Source organism: Typopeltis vanoorti, chromosome 1 (assembly GCF_054136105.1).
Source record: "Typopeltis vanoorti isolate ZY-2024b chromosome 1, IOZ_Tvanoo_1.0, whole genome shotgun sequence".
Classification (NCBI taxonomy): domain Eukaryota; kingdom Metazoa; phylum Arthropoda; class Arachnida; order Uropygi; family Thelyphonidae; genus Typopeltis; species Typopeltis vanoorti.
Genome location: NC_143549.1, coordinates 177,512,373 through 177,529,274, shown reverse-complemented (window position 1 = coordinate 177,529,274; position 16,902 = coordinate 177,512,373). Strand labels below are relative to the sequence as shown.

Genomic DNA, 16,902 nt, shown 5'->3' with positions numbered 1-16,902 from the left:
AAATATTCAGATTTCAAAAATAGTATCAGGAATATCTTGATAGCTGACAGATCTAATTAGTTTAGCTTTTCACAGATTCCTTTTGCTGATAAAGAATTATGTAATGATTTTCCTTTTGATATTATGAAATTATTCAACTGCATCATAAACAGATTTTTTGGTCAAAAAGAGAAGGAACTGCTGAGGTCCATTTTAACTAACTATTAAATGGACTATTCTGAACATCATATTCTTTTCTCATAATGCTTAGATATACCAAAAGATATGTCTGAAATTATTATTACACAAAAATTACATATTACCTGTCCTTGTCAAGGCACTGTTCTATTACACCTTTGTTTAGTTCTATATTTAGAACTAGTTCTACCATTCACAGTGCAGCTTTTTTTGGAGAAAAAATAAAATGAAATGAAAATAAATAATTTTTACTATGTTGAAAACTTGTGTTAGCACCTCTGTAGCAGAAATGAGAGAATGGAAATTGTGTCCTTCAAGTTGAAGGACACAATCTGGAAAAGACGAGTTGAATTCTCTAATAAAGGAATCTGTAGGCTTTTTCAACTGAATATGAGTTAGCCAATCAGATGGAGGTAACATGTTACCGCCGTATGTGATCAGAAACTTGGATTTTTCATCCCCGAGACAAATCAGCCATGTGAACATGAAATATACAGACAAAAAATACTGTTTATGGTGTAGTAGGCATCGCGTGTTGATGGTAGTAGTGAGCCAAACCACTTCTGAAATATGGTAGTGAAACATGAACTTGGGGAGCACGAGATAAAAGACAAGTGGAAGCTGCAGAAATGATGAATGTAACCTTGCTGTAAATTCAGAACAAAAAGGGGAAACGGATTTTAAGTTATTCTATAATAAAAATTGAACAGTAATACAAATTTTCTTTGTCTTTCCATATTTACCTTTGTAATTTGCGTTTTTATATTGGTTAGATATTAGTGCAGATCTTGAAATTTCTAAGGTAATTATTTATTGTGCACAATATCAAGAAACTTCAAGCATTGCATGATAAATGCAATAACATTTCGTTTAAAAATATGCTAATACAGATTAATGGAAGGATAATACACTAATAAAGAATGCATGAAAATGTGTTTTTAAGTTGCAATAAAGAAAAAAAAAAATTGCAGAACAAAAGCTTTACAATACTAATATGCTAGGCCTAAATATTCCTTTCAAATTTGCTAAGTGCTTCCAAATGATAAGTGACTGAAAATTTTAAACTAATTATAACAAAAAAAATGTAGCATATGTGCTTTATACATAATATAATATTCTTAGAAAATTATTTTTCCTCAAATTGCACGACTCTACAATTACTCAAATCGAATACTACAATGAAAAGAATGTTAAGCCTTGTCATTCTTTAGAATATATTTCAAAACTTTTTGCGTACTTAAAATGTATACATTTTGTTCAACTGTAAGTAAGAATATATTAAATTCGATAATTTAGTACATATGCTATTATTTTAAATATATATATATATGTTATTAATTTACAGATACTTACTTCTATGCTTGATATATTAAATTCCTTTATCGTCAACAACCTCTAAGAATATAATGGCGGCAAATCTACGCACGCACGCACCAACAATAGATGAAAGCACTAAGGCCCTTGCAGTAGCTGGGAAACAAGACGCGCGCAATCGCACCTGCGCAATACATGCATATTTAGAAAAGTCTCGAACCAGAGTAGCATAGGGGAAAAACTCGCCAATCACTGGCAGAGCTGGATGAGGTAAAGCTAAAAGGAAAATAATGTGTATATATTTTTTAAGGTAGTTTTACAACCATTCCTTAATTCTGCACCCGTGATATACAGAATTAATACGAATGTGTGGGACGTAATGTCTCATAACCAGCACCTTAATAAGGGAAGTTTAGACGGGCTTCCAAAACAGTTTATTGTTAATATGAGAATTCTATTTGATATAATGGATAATAAAAAGACTGGATATATAAAGTTCAGTGACATTGAAAGTCGTTGGCAAGAAGGTGCAACAAAGGGTCTTCCGCGGGGTGTAATAGAAAGCCTTCGTAAGGTAACTCCACTAAATGGATTTTTGACCTTTGAGCGATTTTGTGCAGGGCTGAAAATATGTTTATTAAGGCACAGAGCAATGGAATTTGGAGATCACCAAGCGTTACAAAAACGGAATATTTCTAGATCATATCACACCAAAGCAAGTAATAACGTAATAGGGACTACAGTATCAAATCGACCAGCTTCTGTCCCATTACCGGAGCGAAGTGAAAAAAGCGAATTAAGGCTGTATCCAACGTCTACCACGCCAACATCGCGGCCTGATAGTGCAACTGGTCGATTAAATGGCGCGCCATTACGCATTCGTATACGTCAAAATCACCTTAACACTGCTACTGTTCGTCCAAATAATGCTTTCACTCATCAGAGAGCAACTAGCATGCCTCAGTTACGAAGTGAAAATCAAGCTCAATTTCGTAGCTCTTCTAAAGAAACAAATCGTAATCTTCGCGGATACAGAAGTGAACTTAAAATAAACAATCCGTCCATGTCTACTGTCCATTCAGTATATGGTCCCGCAGATCGTACAACTATGCAAAATTCATCAAACCGGTTAGGCATTTTGACAGCGCTAGAGAACTGGCGAATGGATATTCTAAACAACGATGCCACTACGGCAGAAAAGGGGACTGACCTGAAAAAACGACTTGATTGTGAATCATCACCACAACTACACCGAAGTGCAAAATCTACGGAAATGATTACAGATGCTAACGTACGACTTATTCCTGAATCATATAGTGGTGCAGCAAGTGATGGTAACGTATATAAATATATATATACCCACACACATATTTGTTTCTATGTGTATTGATACCAGTAATTTTTTTTTTTTTACCGTCAGCCTAATGAAATTCAGGCTGACAATCTACACCGCTATACTAGGAACTGTATCCTAACCATGTTATATTCAAAATAGAGATATGAAAAAGACCGCAATAGAATACTAGATTTCTGTGATATATATGATCTTCAATAGTGTTCTACAAACATGTAAATCTCTACATCATGAATGTCTTGAAATTAAATTATTACCTATGAAAAAATAAACCCTCAAAACTGAGGAAATAAACAAAATTGGAATAAAAAATATTCTGTTACGTGTATAAATTTTAATATAAAGGTTTATAATTAGAAAACTGTTAATATAGTTATAAACTCAAAGAGAAAAAAAATCAACATGCGCTTGAATTATCACCTTATCATAGGCCAAGATACTCATTAATGCTTAAATTTCGCTCTGCTTGCAAAAAAAAAAAAACATCTTTCGCTCCCTTACAAATACACTTCAAGGGATGGGCCCTTTCTTCTCTTTAGAAAATCTAATGTCCATCAAGTAAACACTTAATCTTCCACCATAATTATACAAAAGTATGATGTTCCACACATCTATGTCACCTGTCTTTTTAATCTTTATCTAAAATTTCTTGAAATCCAAATAACCAGATCTACTCAACAATCAGGTCACATGTTTTTACAATAGAACCACTGATACAAAATTAATAATGGGGGAAAAAAAAAAACTCATGTACAAAGATTATTTAATAGTATAATTTTCGCCTGTGTGTCACAGGCATCTTCAGTACATTAAGTTCATATTAAACAATAACTGACAATTCCAAAAAGCGCCACCTAAGTAGCTGGTGTAAGATAACTAAAAAGGTCAATAATTTTCCTGAAAAAAAAAAAAAAAAATCAATACAATAAAAACTTAGGAAAGATTAGCTGATTTGTAAGCCCATAAAGGAGATAGACGTAAGTCATCGGATCTGTTTAAGTTAGGAGAATGAAGTAGAGTTTCACATGTTTCTTTTATAAAGGCGTTCCATGAGAAACTGACTTTTGTGAAGAACTCTTGTCTTTCTCCAATGAACTCTGTGTCTAGTGAATATATAATTTTTTTTTTTTAGGAAATTTATTGACCTTTTTAGTTATCTTATGCCAGCTACTTAGGTGGTGCTTTTTGGAATTGTCAGTTATTGTTTAATTTGAGCTTAATGTACTGAAGATGCCTGTGACACACAAGCCAAAATTATACAATTAAATAATCTTTGTACGCGAGTTTTTTTTGTTATTAATTTTGTATCGATATGTCTACTTAAAACTTAATAGAACCACTGCTGGCCAACATACATTGGCTTCCATAAATTAAGGAACAAAAAATCATGATAACTCAAAAACTGCATTATGTCAGTATAGTATGGTTTAGTTGTTTTTTTTTTTTATTCTTTGTTCAATAATTTCTAGATTGTAACTGAAAATAAATAAACCATCATGTATTACTGAAATAAAGAGCCAAAGCCTTATTTAACATGTCCTCGAGGAGATGTGCTTTACATTATGGAAAATACTAAGGAAAGTGATCTGGAACTTACTCCACCTTTACTATGAGTTGCCCTTAAGGTTGCCTATGCTTGCATCTGCCGAAACGTTTAGTTTCTATATATTCAAAATATATATATATATATATATATATATATATAGAAAATTATTTTCTATATATAGAAAATATATATATACGAAACTCTTGTAGTTTCTATATTCGGCTATGAAATAATTTTGGATTCAATATCCACTTAACCTCCCAACTGGCCAGTGTGGATGAAATATTCAACAATCCCTAGCTTTTTTCATGGATCAAAACTTCGTCGGCATTCTACCTTTTATCATGCCATTACCTTCCTCCGCCGTTAATCTCGTTATGGCTATTCTATAGCATTAGTGGATTAACTGTTGCTGAGTGACCTTTGTGTCCCCTCCCCCTATCTTTACGTCTATTGTGTTGCTTAGAATTTCATTTACTGTCCTAAGTTATTTGGCCTTTCTTGCCTCTAAAATGATTTATTGTGTCTCTTCCCAAAAATTGAAACGAATTTCACATTTGCGAAAAAAAAAATCAATCCTGAAATGCCCACTGATCAGCTTTTGCAATGAATCTATTTAGTGATAGTGAATTTGGTGTGTTTTATTCTACAAATCAGTGCACCGGAAGAGTTGCACTAGTTGTTCTTTCACTTTACGTATAATAATTGAATAATTTTTTTTCAAATTTTAAAATTTTCAAATGTTTGCTTTGAAAATATTATGTCAAATATTTATATTTTTAAATAATATTTATTGAAATAAATATGCCCTTTTTCTTTCGTTTCTAGTGAAATAGCATTATATGGATCATCACATTTCAGATTTAGAAATTTTTTGTTATTCATAAAGACAAAATAAAAAAAAAATGTTAAAATGCTAAATTGCATTACTCGGTTTCCGATTGTGTCTTTTTGGTATCAAAAATTTATATCCAATGATATTTTAGCAGCGATTCTTCTCCTTCGTCATTTATTTATTTATTTGTATTATGCATATTATAATATCTAGTGCATAACCTCGTAGATATGTTGAAAATATAATGTGAAAAATATCATATACGGAATGATTCAACATTTTTGCTCATTTTGAAGATTTTCTAATGCTTCCCCCCCCTCCTTATTCTCTCCTGGAACTGAATTTCATAACTACTCTAAATTTCTATACAGGTTTGAAAGCTTTTCTAGACAACATTCAAAATCAATTACTTAATTTTACCATTTTGACAAAAGATATACGGCAATCAGATTGTATCCTGAAGCTTCTAAATCTGTTCTATTTATTTGCAATCTAAAACCAGCTGTTCTACTGCCCGCTGAAATTATGTGAAATTTTAGAAATAATATGCTATATTTTCACCATGTAAAATTGTTTATATGCATACCACACAAAAGAAAGTTCAGTAGTATTATTTGTGTTTGTTTTTGTTTTAAAAAAATCTAAATATTACTTCTGCTGCTGGAAGCTATTTCTGAAATAATCTACATCTTATAAATACTTGGTAAATCTACAAATCAGTGCACCGGAAGAGTTGCACTGATTGATCTTTCACTTTACGTATAATAATTGAATAATTTTTTTTCGAATTTCAGAATTTTCAAATGTTTGCTTTGAAAATATTATGTCAAATATTTATATTTTTAAACAATGTTTATTGAAATAAATATGTCCTTTTTCTTTCGTTTCTAGCGAAATAGCATTATATGGATCATCACATTTCAGTTTTAGAAACGATTTTTTGTTATTCATAAAGACAAAATAAAAAAAAAATGTTAAAATGCTACATTGCATTACTCGGTTTCCGATTGTGTGTCTTTTTGGTATCAAAAATTTATATCCAATGATATTTTAGCAGTGATTCTTCGCCTTCGTCATTTATTTATTTATTTGTATTATGCATATTACGATAATATCTAGTGCACATCCTCGTAGATATGTTGAAAATATAATGTGAAAAATATCATATACGGAATGATTCAAAATCCTTTTTCATTTTGAAGATTTTCTAATGCTTCCCCCCCCCCCTCTTTATCCTCTCCTAGAACTCACAGGTTTGAAAGCTTTTCTAGACAGCATTCAAAATCAATTACTTCATTTTACCATTTTGACAAAAGATATACGGCCATCAGATTGTATTGTGAAACTTCTAATTCTGTTCTATTTATTTGCAATCTAAAACCAGCTGTTCTACTGCCCGCTGAAATTATGTGAAATTTTAGAAATAATATGCTATATTTTCACCATGCAAAATTGTTTATATGCATACTGCTTATAAACAATTTTGCAGTATTATTTGTGTTTGTTTTTCTTTTAAAAAAATCTAAATATTACTTCTTCTGCTGCTGGAAGCTATTTCTGAAATAATCTACGTCTTCTAAATACTTGGTAATATCCTCTTAGCTGGAGGAAAAGTTGAAGGCTTATTACTCTCAGTGCTATTGAGAAGAAAGGGGAGAACACTAAAGTGCCCCAGGGTGTAGTGTAGAATATGTCAAGAATGTCTTGTTTCCTTTTCGATTGTTGATTACCTATATTCTAACAGAAATACTGATATTTCGTTTACATGCTTATACATTATTTATGCCAAAATAATTGCTTAATTTATAATGATAAGTTTCACTTTTATTATCAAAAATTAGAAATTAAATCATACAATTATCTTGAAAAAGAGGATTTGAATTATTTTCAAAGAAAAGGTGCATATGCGTTTCATAATCTTCTTTTTTTTGGGGGGGGATATAGACCTAAGCAATCTGCGGATATTTCAGATAATTTATTTCATAAATCGTTCGCAAGACAGCTGTTACAAACGTAAATCACTTGGGGAACATACCTATTCATTTTAGTGTAAAATAGTAGCAAAGGTTCAGTTACTTTAGATATCTAATCTAGAAGAAAATGTTATGTCTGCTGAGATTAGAATCATACGTGAATAATTTTTCTGACATGATTTCTCTATTCGTTATAATGTAACCAATTTCCAGATTTTTTTCCCTCCTGCAGACTTCATATTATATGCAGTGATTTCTTCTTTGAACTATAAGAAAAAAAATCAGATAACAGGAGAAAAATATGTAGTATTTTCTTTTCCACTGGCTGAATTTACAATGTTCTTTCTTTGTGTTTTGAAGAGAAACTACAAATGACTTTTTTCTTACTATTTTTGCCATTATAACATCTCATAAAATTATAAGAGTGACATTTTACCGTTTTTCTCCCACACGAGAGAAACAGAAATAAGGTGGTAATAATATTGTTGATTTTGCCAAACTTCATTGTAGCAGAAATTTTTTTTACAAAACTTTGTAATATATATATATATATATATATATATATATATATATATATATTACAATCTCCGAAACAAGAAATTTGGAACCCATATCACATCAATGTTGAGTGTTGGCAAGGTGAAAATGTTCCCGTTATTATTTATATATTTCATTTATTAACTAGGGGGGGCTATGCCCAACCCCCCGTGTTCCGGTATGGTAGACCAGTTCTCCTTCAATTGTGATAACTCGAAAGGGGGTTCAGCCCCTGAATTCTGATGACTCGAATTTTGAAGACTCGACACTCAGGGTAGCCCCTGAGTTTCAAAACGTTTCGATAAACATGACATAAAAAAGCTTATCATTTTATATATATATAGGGTAGATTTTATTTCATTATTTTTTATTGTTTTGATGAAATACTTTATCTGGAATACTCTTTCCAGTTTCTCTGTGTCATAAAAAGAACTTAAAAATTAGCCTTCAAGATGAAAAAGAAACAGTGCATTCGGGCATCCCTCTATCAATATTTGTAGTCCTGAAAAGGACTGTTTTGATGGCCTTGAAAACAAACATTTTTTATTTCATACTGTTGAGAATTTAAAATTCTTGAACAGCGTGGAACACCTTGAAGCAAGAGTAAACACACAAAGCAGTTTTACACTCAGGGCACCAGATTTTAGTTTCCTTTCTGATATTTTTTTTTATTACATACATAATATTTGCGTGGAGGTTTTTTTTAATTAGCCGTTGGTGGTAGATTTTCGGGATAATGGTTGGAGTTAGCAGCATTCAACCTCAGATGTCTGGCAGGATTTCCTGTTTTTCTGCTTGCTGAAGAAGGTGCATGTGCATGCAGCAATGCTTTCGCAATTTCTATTCTGTATTCTAGATATGTTATGGGCGACAAACATTTTTTCTTGTACAGGAGGAAACTGTTCCAAATAACAAAATCCAAACACTTCAAAATTCAAATAACATGTCCAAACACTTTTTTGTAATATTTTTTATGCTGTTTCCTCATTACAGAGTAGAATGATAGCTGCTGATTGCACCTGTCGACTCAACCCATAGTGTCGTTGTATGCACACACAGCAATGGGTTTTTCTTTCTTCAAACCATGCTTCTCCACGGATTCCGCTGATGGGTTGTGCAGGGAAGATAGCAGAAAAACATCTTTTTTGTCTTTCCAACATAGTGCAATGACTTTCCCTCGCTGATAAGTTCGAATAATTTCCCCCTTCGATAGCTTTCCTGAAGCCAGATCTGGAGGCATATCTCACCTTTTTGCATTTACAGTACCATAACTATCTGTAAGATGCTGTAAAAGCAAATCAGCGAGTTCAGGACACATATATAGTAATTATCCATTATAATGCAGTAACCTTTCCCCAGTAAAGGGTCTAGTAACTGCATTACTGCACGCATCGACAAGGGGAGATCCGAATATTTATCGTGCTCGATTACAGTTTGCTTTCCCGTATAAGGTTTGAAATCCCAAAGATATCCACTTTCCGATTCGCAAAGCATAAAAAATTTTACTCCATACTTCGCTTTCTTTTTGGGAATATACTGCTTACATTTCAGTCCACCTTTGAATGGCATAAGGCTTTCATCGATACTCAAGTCTCTCTCAGGAATGTAGAGTGATCTACATTTTTACGGATTTTCATCAGAAAATCATAAATTTTGTTGAGGACTGGGCAAGGTTGTGTTGCCTGATCGTATTCCTTATTATTCTGAAAATGCAAATACTTCATGATGAGACTGAATTATTTTTCAGTCTTAACATCACGAAACATTGACGTGTTCAGAATCCAGTCTGTAGACCAATACATTTCGAGAGCGGGCTTTCGAAATGTATTTCGAAACTTCGGGTTTTTCACTTTCTTTATTCTGATATTGCATTTGAAGGATGACAGTGATTTTAAATATTAATTTCACCTGTATCCGAATATCACATAATTTCCTGATTTATAATAATCAGGAAATATGTATATTGTCTGATTTATAATTGCTAATTTATAATAATCACCACATAGTTTCAGTATCAAAAAATTAAAGTTATGTGGAACAATTACTAGAGAAAAATAACGAATTAAATAAAAACTGTACCTATGTTTCATAACAGTTTTCGGGTGTGTGATAATAATGCAACGGGGGGGGGTTAAACTATCAGAGGCGAAATAAAGTTCAATTCTATTGTAAAAATATGGAAATAAAATTTCACATTTGATATACATATTTTGAATGATAAAAATAAGTATTGCTTACTTTAAAAATTGGAGAATAAAATATCTGAATTATGCAGAAAATATAAATTTAAATCATAACTGTTAATTTCATTTTGTAATGAACAGTTATACAAGGAAACCAAGAAAGTGAAAGTACAGATTACTATACAACATCAAGAAAAAATTTAGTAATATGATTAAAGAATTTCATGTTATTCTCTATAAAGCAAAGTTGCTCAAGCGTGTCCTAAAGGAAATCTGTTAAGTATTATTCGATTTCGATGGTTTTGAACAAAAATAAAATTAATATAATTTGGAACGTCGGCAGCCGGTTTTCTTTTCTTTTTTTAAAAGAATATTCCAAATAATTATCGTGAATATTCTTCGAGAACAAAGAAAAATCTTTTGTCTAGTAGCAATTAGAAAAAAATTAGCGCAAAAAAATAAAAACTTAAATTGGTTAAGTGAAGAAATTATGCAAGACCTTTATTTTGTCCAGAAATTAAAATTGTATTGTACAATAAAAAGAGAAAGCAAAAATATAAATAATTTCTCTATTTTTAGTCTATCATATATAACTTAAATCCAGTTCACCAGCATGGAACAAGAAAGTCCGTTTCTTGTTATAGGCAACTGAGAGGCAGCTACGAACGGGAGATAATCCGATTAACCTTTCTCTTGAGCGTGAGGGTTTATCACACCTTCTAATGGACATGACAGTCAAATTGCACTTCTTATCCAGGTTCTTTAAACAGGTGGGCTGAATCTTATCCAGATTTAGTTCGACGTCTATAGACGTCCTAGCCGGTAGGAAGGTTAATTTGTATCATCATGTATTATATTTGCAGTGTTTTTTCTTTATGTTTTATTGCTTGTTTGCTTGGTCTGGAGAGTCATTTTGCTTGTTATCGTAGAATAGAATTTATGCCGATAAGAAAAAAACTAAAACTGTTCGAACGACTCTTGATAACTCCTTTTGATAAAAAAAAAAAAATTGCAGTAAATAATGTACGTACAAGTATTTATTATTATTATTTGACACCTTCAGGGAGTCCAAAGACTCATCGAGGGAGAGTGTGCCAACAGCATCGAACGATTGGTCCCCTTCCAACTATTAACCGCGCCATTAGTAGCAGAGGCTCTACCAATCGACCAACCTTTGCCGGCATTTACTTTGCATTCATTTTTTATCTTTCCTAAAAGAGTACCATATAAAACGAATTATTAATACAGTAATCGATCATGGACGAATTGTAATTTTTACCATTGATTATTAGATTTGATTAACGCAGTAACATCGAGGGATACCTGTATATGAAGTCAATAAGGTCACCCTCACTGCAATACAGTGCTCACAATGATGTTTTATACTGTTTATAATGGTGTTCAAGAACTCAGTTAGTAATAACAACCATTGCTCCTACAAAGTTATCCTAAATCTCTCAAGGTTTTGGGGGGGGGTTGAGACAGCAACATGTCCCTAGAACATCCCAGACATGCTAAACAGATCAAGGTCAGGAGGCATGGCCAGACAGTCCATGTGTATGATAGCCTCTCTTCTTGAAGATACTGGTTCATGGGCTTTGCTTGATGAGAATGAACATTATCGTCTTGTAGGATAAATATCTCCCCATTGCACCTGTACAAAGATGACTTAGAAGTCCAGGAAGTTGCCTCTAAGTTGTAGCATTTATGGTTCCACTAGGAAGCACATACAGGTTGGTGTATCCAACAGACGAGATACCTCCATTATAAGTGTCCTTTTCAAGAATATTACATGCCCATGGGTCTCTCCAGATGATGGCATGCCTGGTATTACTTTGAAGAGAAGACCAGGAATATATTATCATCTTTCTAATATCTGTGTGAAAGGGACATTTAAGGTGGAAATAGTGTGATGGTTTGAGGGAATTTCTCATTGGGTGGATGCACTGATGTTTATTTGCCTGGCAGAACCATGAATGCCACACCTTATAGAGATGAAGTCCTGGATCCCTATGTTCGTCCATATGTGGGTGTGACATTTATTCTATGAGATGATAATGTTTTTCATCATCAAACAAAGCTCATGAACCAATATCTTTAAGAAGAGATTATTGAATGTATGGACTTGGCCACTCAAGTCTCTTATAATCCTTACGAGTATGTCTGGGATGTTCTAGGTAGATGTGCAGCTATCCTCAACCCCTTCCCCAAACCTTGATTGACTTAGAATAGCTATGCAAAAACAATGGTTATTACCAAATGAGCTGCTGGACACCATTCTAACCATTATAAAATATCATTGTGAGTGGTGACCACATTCCTTATTGAGGCACTTTGACCACTGTCTTCATGTTCCTATTTGTTTCTGAATATCATACTGCTTTTCACCAAATTGCATAAAAAAAACATCAGTCTTCAAGGAGATCATCTTCACAATCTTTATAATACGTCTCCAGAATTTGTTTCCTCGTCCCAAGATCCCTTATGCCACTGCTTGCAGTACAGATACACTGCCTTGTATCAGTGAATGATTGTCTGGTGAATATCCCCCAAACATCTTGAATGTTTCATGACCAGTATTCGATTAATAACTATCCTCCCAACTGGTATACTGCAAGATCTTCAATTTGATCCTCCAAGCACCCAACTGCATCAAGTGAGTCATATCAAATCCCCACCATCCTTCTGCCATTCCTCATCTCCTACCTTGTCCAGATGACCATATCATCCTAGACTAGCTCAATCCATATACCTTCAATATTAACCACATCACATGCCCCATCTTTAATACAATTCTGCTGCTGATGCCATCTGCCCTATTCACCCTACAAGAATCCATTATATTGTTAGTTTTCAAAGATATCTGACTGAATATTCCGCAAAAATCTGTGACATACTGGAACAAACTGGGATAAAAATGAAGTTGGTGGCTGCTAGGCATTAAAGACAGGTTAATAATGGTATAGGTAACCCTCGTATAATGCAGTCTACAAATAGTAGTAACCCTTTATCTTTTCATATATTTTTCACCACGCGACTTAAAAATCAAATTTTATCTTCATTAAATTTGCATCTGCCTGTATCGTCATGTAGTTATAAGTAGCAAATTTATGTTAGGGGAAATACCCTTTAGCACGCATTTACGTCAATTGTTTGCCGTATAAAGTGTTTATGGTTGAAAATTGTCTTCGTTTTGTGTCGGGAAAGCGCATTAAAATTCATAAGTGTGTTAATCTCAAGCTGAGCACGTTATTTCCAGATGTACATACAATGTGTAATGCTTCTTTTTACGTAAAAAAAAATTATTTTTATAGTAATGGCCACTTAGAGGGCTTTTGCGATATGGTTGAAAATGAAATTAGTGAATTAATTGATGGGGAAATAGATTTAAATGAGGACGAACTGGTAAAGTTAATAGATGACATTGAGCCAAATAGTGGCGAAAGTTCTGCCGATTCTGATTGTGATGAATCAGTTAAAGAATTCAGTAGAAGGATTGGACTTGGCAAGAAAGTTAGGAAATTATTTTATAGATAATGATCCCTCAATGGGGAGCTCCACAAAATTCACAAGACAATGGATATTTGTTCAGCTCCATATTATGAACTTAATAAAAAATTGCAGCATAGTGATAAGCGAGGTCTTATTACTGAATTTTTGATAACTTAACCAGCCGAAGTATGCAATGATAATTATACAAATGATGTCCAAGAGATTTCAAGTCTCTTGGACAAAATTTATATAATTGTGTGCCAAGGGGGCAGACAATTATATAAATTACAGTACTCCTTTGTAATGACATGGAAGAACTAGGACATTCTTGATAAAGTTAACAAGATCAGTAATAACAGAGGACTTCAACTCAATGGTTCTCAAAGAAAAAACAAACAGAGAAGCATTTGAGAAACAAATGTATCTTAATGGAGAAAGAATCGAGGAAGTCAGCAAGTTTGAGTACCTGTGATCCATTATTAACGTGAAGAATTGCTGTTCAGAAGATGTCAGAAAAAGGTTAGGAATGGCTAAAACAACAGTCAGAGACCTGTCTAAAATCTGGAAGGATGGATCTATCTCCATGGGAACAAAGTTGAGGATTTTAGATGCAGTTGTTTTTCCAACAACGACTTATGGATGCGAGACTTGGAACCTAAAGAAGTCAGATAAGAAACGGATATCTGCTTTTGAGATGTGATGTTACAGAAGGCTGTTGAGGATATCATACACTGAAAGGCATACAAATGAATGGGTGTTAGAAAAGATTAGTAGAACTTTAAGGCTCCTTAAGGATATTGACAGAAAAAAGTTAAAATATTTTGGACACATAGAAAGGAAGGATGGAAGGAGGACTTCTCAGAACAGTAATAGAAGGTAAAGTTGCTGGAAAAAGAGGCAGGGGTAGACCAATGAGATGGATGGATGGCATATGTGGAGTGACTGATCTTCAGAGAGTTGAGGCTGCCAGAAGGGCAAACAACAGGACTATATGGCGAGGCCTAGTGTGGAACATCATCGAGCATCGGAGTGACCATACGGCATCTGTAGATGCTCAGTGAACACAGACATTTTTACTAGGGGGGACAGAGCACCCCCTAGTAAAAATATAGTTTTGTTGGATATGTCATTGTTTATATAATTAAATAAAAAACGATTTCGGAACATAACCCTACTTTTTCTATGTGATCTGAGTCTCGCATAACGCAATTTATATAACGTGGCATTTCTGTGGAACCTAACATTCGCGTTATATGAGGGTTACCTGTAATACAGAGATCCTGTAGCATGATTTAAATAGTGACAAGTAAGGCAAAGTATAATGGTTGGAAATTCCATATGACAAACGATAAGATTTGGGCTGAAAGGAGTGTATTATTACACTAGATAATGTTGAATCTAAGAATTTGGGGGTGATGGAGGATTGAAATCTGAAGCTAGTTCAACTTTCTGTCCACCAGTTGAGATGAAGTTAATAGTCCTGTTTATCACAGAGGTTGTTTCTTTGAGGATGAAGAAGTAGCAAAGAATATCGAGAAGTAAGCAACCTCCAGATCCACAGAAACTGAATATCCGTGGAAAAGATAAAGAGAAGTGGTGAAATAGGTCTCTGATGATATGACTGCTTTCTTCTGCAAAGAGTTAATTAAAGATGAGTTCTTAAGACACTGCTCTAGATCTGAGAACAGCATCAAAAGAAACATTGGGAGAGCAAGATGGATGGAACTCGGGAGGTGTAGAAAACCTCAAGATGGGATAAAATGTAGAACTTTGGTGAGAGACCTGTTCAATAATGTACAGAAAATACTTGCTGAAGAAGAAGAATTATTAGCAATTCAGAGACACAATGTCTTGGGTGAAATAAAGAAACAGCTTCTTGGATGCTGGTAATATGATTATGCCAAGGTAGGAAGCCTCATCTAGAAACACAAGTATAAATCAACGAAATTAACAACAACAACTTAACATCGTACAATATACAAGGTAAATACAACATTTACCATTTAAAATTAGTTTTCTGGCACTTGGTAACTGTTTTTAATCGATAAACCAATTGTTGCATTTACTTCTTGCTCTTTGATCTGATTGTTTCTACTCACTGATGATGTACTTTTAATTTCAGTATAAAATATTTATGCTTTTCATTCAAGTTTATTACTGTTGTTATCATGTTATTTTCGTTGTTTTATAGTTATATCACTGGTACCTTTAAATATCAGAAACATGAGTATTATTTAAACTAAACGTGAGAGAAGAAAATTGCTTTTCACAAATTATAGGACATGTAAGTTTTGGTAATAAAATTAAGGTTATCAGATTCCCAGCGACAAATATGTTGGAGATCAATAACACTGAATAAAATTCTTATGATCTTTCTTATAAAAAAAAAATCAGACAAGCAAGGTGCACATATTGTGTGTTAGGAATGACTTAAAAAATGAAGAAAATTAAAATTTAATTTAAGTTAGTCTAAAATGAGTTGGCATTAAGAGAGAAGAGATAAATTTGATAGGATTAGGTATAACGAGATCTGATATTATATACCCCGTGACGCTGAATATTGGAATCAGAAGAAACAAGTGTTTATTCAGAGATGGTAATTCTTAGAGAAAGAAAAAATGTGAAGAGTATGTAATCAGGGAAAAATTAGAGACGTAACGATCGAGTTTCTGTTGGAAACAGAGTGGTACAGATTTGCAGATTGTGAAGGCTGTTTGAAAAAACCATGCAATTGTGTGAAGCATACAAAGAAGGGGTAATGGCCCTTCTTTCCCTCCTGTAATCTAATTTTTGACTTTGCATCACTGTTTGTGTAAATTCAAACTTGAATGGAAATAATATTTTGCAGTAACAAATTCTTTGCTAAGCGATATAAACATAAAGAATATTTATTCAAATCAGTCATTTCGGTCCACTTTTTCTGCTCATATGTTGACTCTGTCTTGGTTTCTCAAGTCAATTGGCTGATATCATAAAATCTCTTTTTAATCTTCTGTAGCTAAACATCTACTTCATTTCACCAAATTCATTTAAATTGATTATGGTTGTTACTCTTCTAGTACCACCAATCATTTTAAACCATTTGATTTTTTTTCTATAAATATGAACAGTATGGTAGCCAGAATGTGTAAAAAGAAAGGCTTGGAATACATGGATGCTTGGAGAGCATTTGAGGACAGAAAGGAACTGTAAGCAAGAGTCCATTTGAATGAAGAAGGATGTAGGCATCTAGAGAGATTGCTGTTCTCTGAACAAGTCAGTGTGTCAATACAGGGAAACTAGAATTATCAGTGATAAGCATAGAAACAGCAACATTTTGATTCTTTATACTAATGCCAGGAGTATCCGGAATAAAGATGAACTGGTGGCACTGATAGCATCAGCCTGGCCAGAGATTATTGGGATCTCTGAGACGTGGTTGACAGAATATATCATAACAGGAATAGAAGTAGCAGGGTACAGCATTTTTTTGGCAGGATAGGAAGGGAAAA

The 16,902-nt window shown here is 33.3% G+C and overlaps 2 protein-coding genes across 3 annotated transcripts in view; one reads left to right on the top strand and one right to left on the bottom strand.

Moving 5' to 3' along the window:
* Pep (Protein on ecdysone puffs) overlaps positions 1–16,902 on the bottom strand; it is a 92,389-nt gene that overhangs the window by 67,596 nt on the left and 7,891 nt on the right. The window contains exon 1 of one of the 2 annotated variants that reach the window (XM_090400218.1): positions 1,531–1,644. The exons of the other annotated variant lie outside the window; for it this stretch is intronic. The gene's annotated coding sequence lies outside the window, so the exon portion shown is untranslated. Of the gene's footprint in view, positions 1–1,530; positions 1,645–16,902 lie in introns of those variants that run through there. 2 annotated transcript variants of the gene reach the window in all.
* LOC150110669 (suppressor APC domain-containing protein 2-like) overlaps positions 1,715–16,902 on the top strand; it is a 128,807-nt gene continuing 113,619 nt past the window's right edge. Inside the window, exon 1 of the mRNA XM_090400233.1 lies at positions 1,715–2,825. Coding sequence (XP_090256359.1) covers positions 1,871–2,825 — 955 coding nt within the window. The 5' untranslated portion in view covers positions 1,715–1,870. The remainder of the gene's footprint in view (positions 2,826–16,902) is intronic.